Source organism: Trichinella spiralis (genome assembly GCF_000181795.1).
Source record: "Trichinella spiralis strain ISS 195 chromosome Unknown Scfld923, whole genome shotgun sequence".
NCBI classification, from domain to species: Eukaryota; Metazoa; Nematoda; class Enoplea; order Trichinellida; family Trichinellidae; genus Trichinella; species Trichinella spiralis.
The window spans coordinates 1-903 of NW_003527862.1; the positions used below are offsets into that span (position 1 = coordinate 1).

General features: G+C 35.2%; 1 protein-coding gene across 1 annotated transcript; it reads left to right on the top strand.

The window, feature by feature from the left end:
* Positions 1-76: 76 nt before the first annotated feature.
* Tsp_15258 (V-type sodium ATPase, catalytic A subunit) lies at positions 77-876 on the top strand (the record flags this gene model as incomplete). The annotated part of the gene is made up of 4 exons (XM_003370332.1): positions 77-284; positions 347-543; positions 608-737; positions 806-876. Coding segments are annotated over 4 exons (606 nt in total), but the record flags the coding sequence as incomplete, so codon positions are not given.
* Positions 877-903: the final 27 nt, after the last annotated feature.

The window sequence follows — 903 nt, forward strand, 5'->3', positions numbered from 1 at the left end:
AGCGTAGGCGTAGTTGTGCATTGTTGTGTTCGTCTTCTGGATTTGGTTAACTTGAAATTTTTGTTCTCAATTTAAGAGTATCTCCACCTGGTGGTGATTTCTCTGATCCTGTCACATCCGCTACTTTGGGCATTGTTCAAGTTTTTTGGGGTTTGGATAAAAAGTTAGCTCAACGGAAACATTTTCCGTCTGTCAATTGGCTAATTTCGTACAGCAAATATACACGTGCTTTGGATGAATATTATGAAAAAGCTTTTCCAGATTTTGTACCCCTGAGAACTAAAGTAAGTATTCGCAGTTTGTAATGTATTTTTTTTCTTCTCTCTCTCTCACTTGTCTTGTTTAGTGTAAGGAAATTTTACAAGAAGAAGAAGATCTTTCTGAAATTGTCCAATTGGTTGGCAAAGCATCGTTGGCTGAAACGGATAAAATTACACTAGAAGTGGCCAAATTGATCAAAGATGACTTTTTGCAGCAAAATGGTTATTCGTCGTATGATCGTTTTTGTCCATTTTACAAAACGGTCGGCATGCTTCGCAATATGTATGCGGAACAACTATTTTTACTGTTGGCAATTTTACCGGCTTTTTTTATATAATTTTTTTAGAGTTGCGTTTTATACGATGGCAAGACAAGCGGTAGAATCAACCGCTCAAAGTGATAATAAGATTACTTGGTCAATAATTCGTGACCATATGGGCGATATTATGTATGCATTATCGAGCATGAAATTCAAGGTAATTATTTGAACTTTCTTTTGAAGAAAAAAACTCGAAGTATAATTAATTATACACATTGTCTTCAGGATCCTGTCAAAGATGGGGAGAAGAAAATTTTAGAAGATTTCGAGATTATACGACAAATGCAACAGCGTTCGTATTTGGAGATTGATCATGAAAAAAA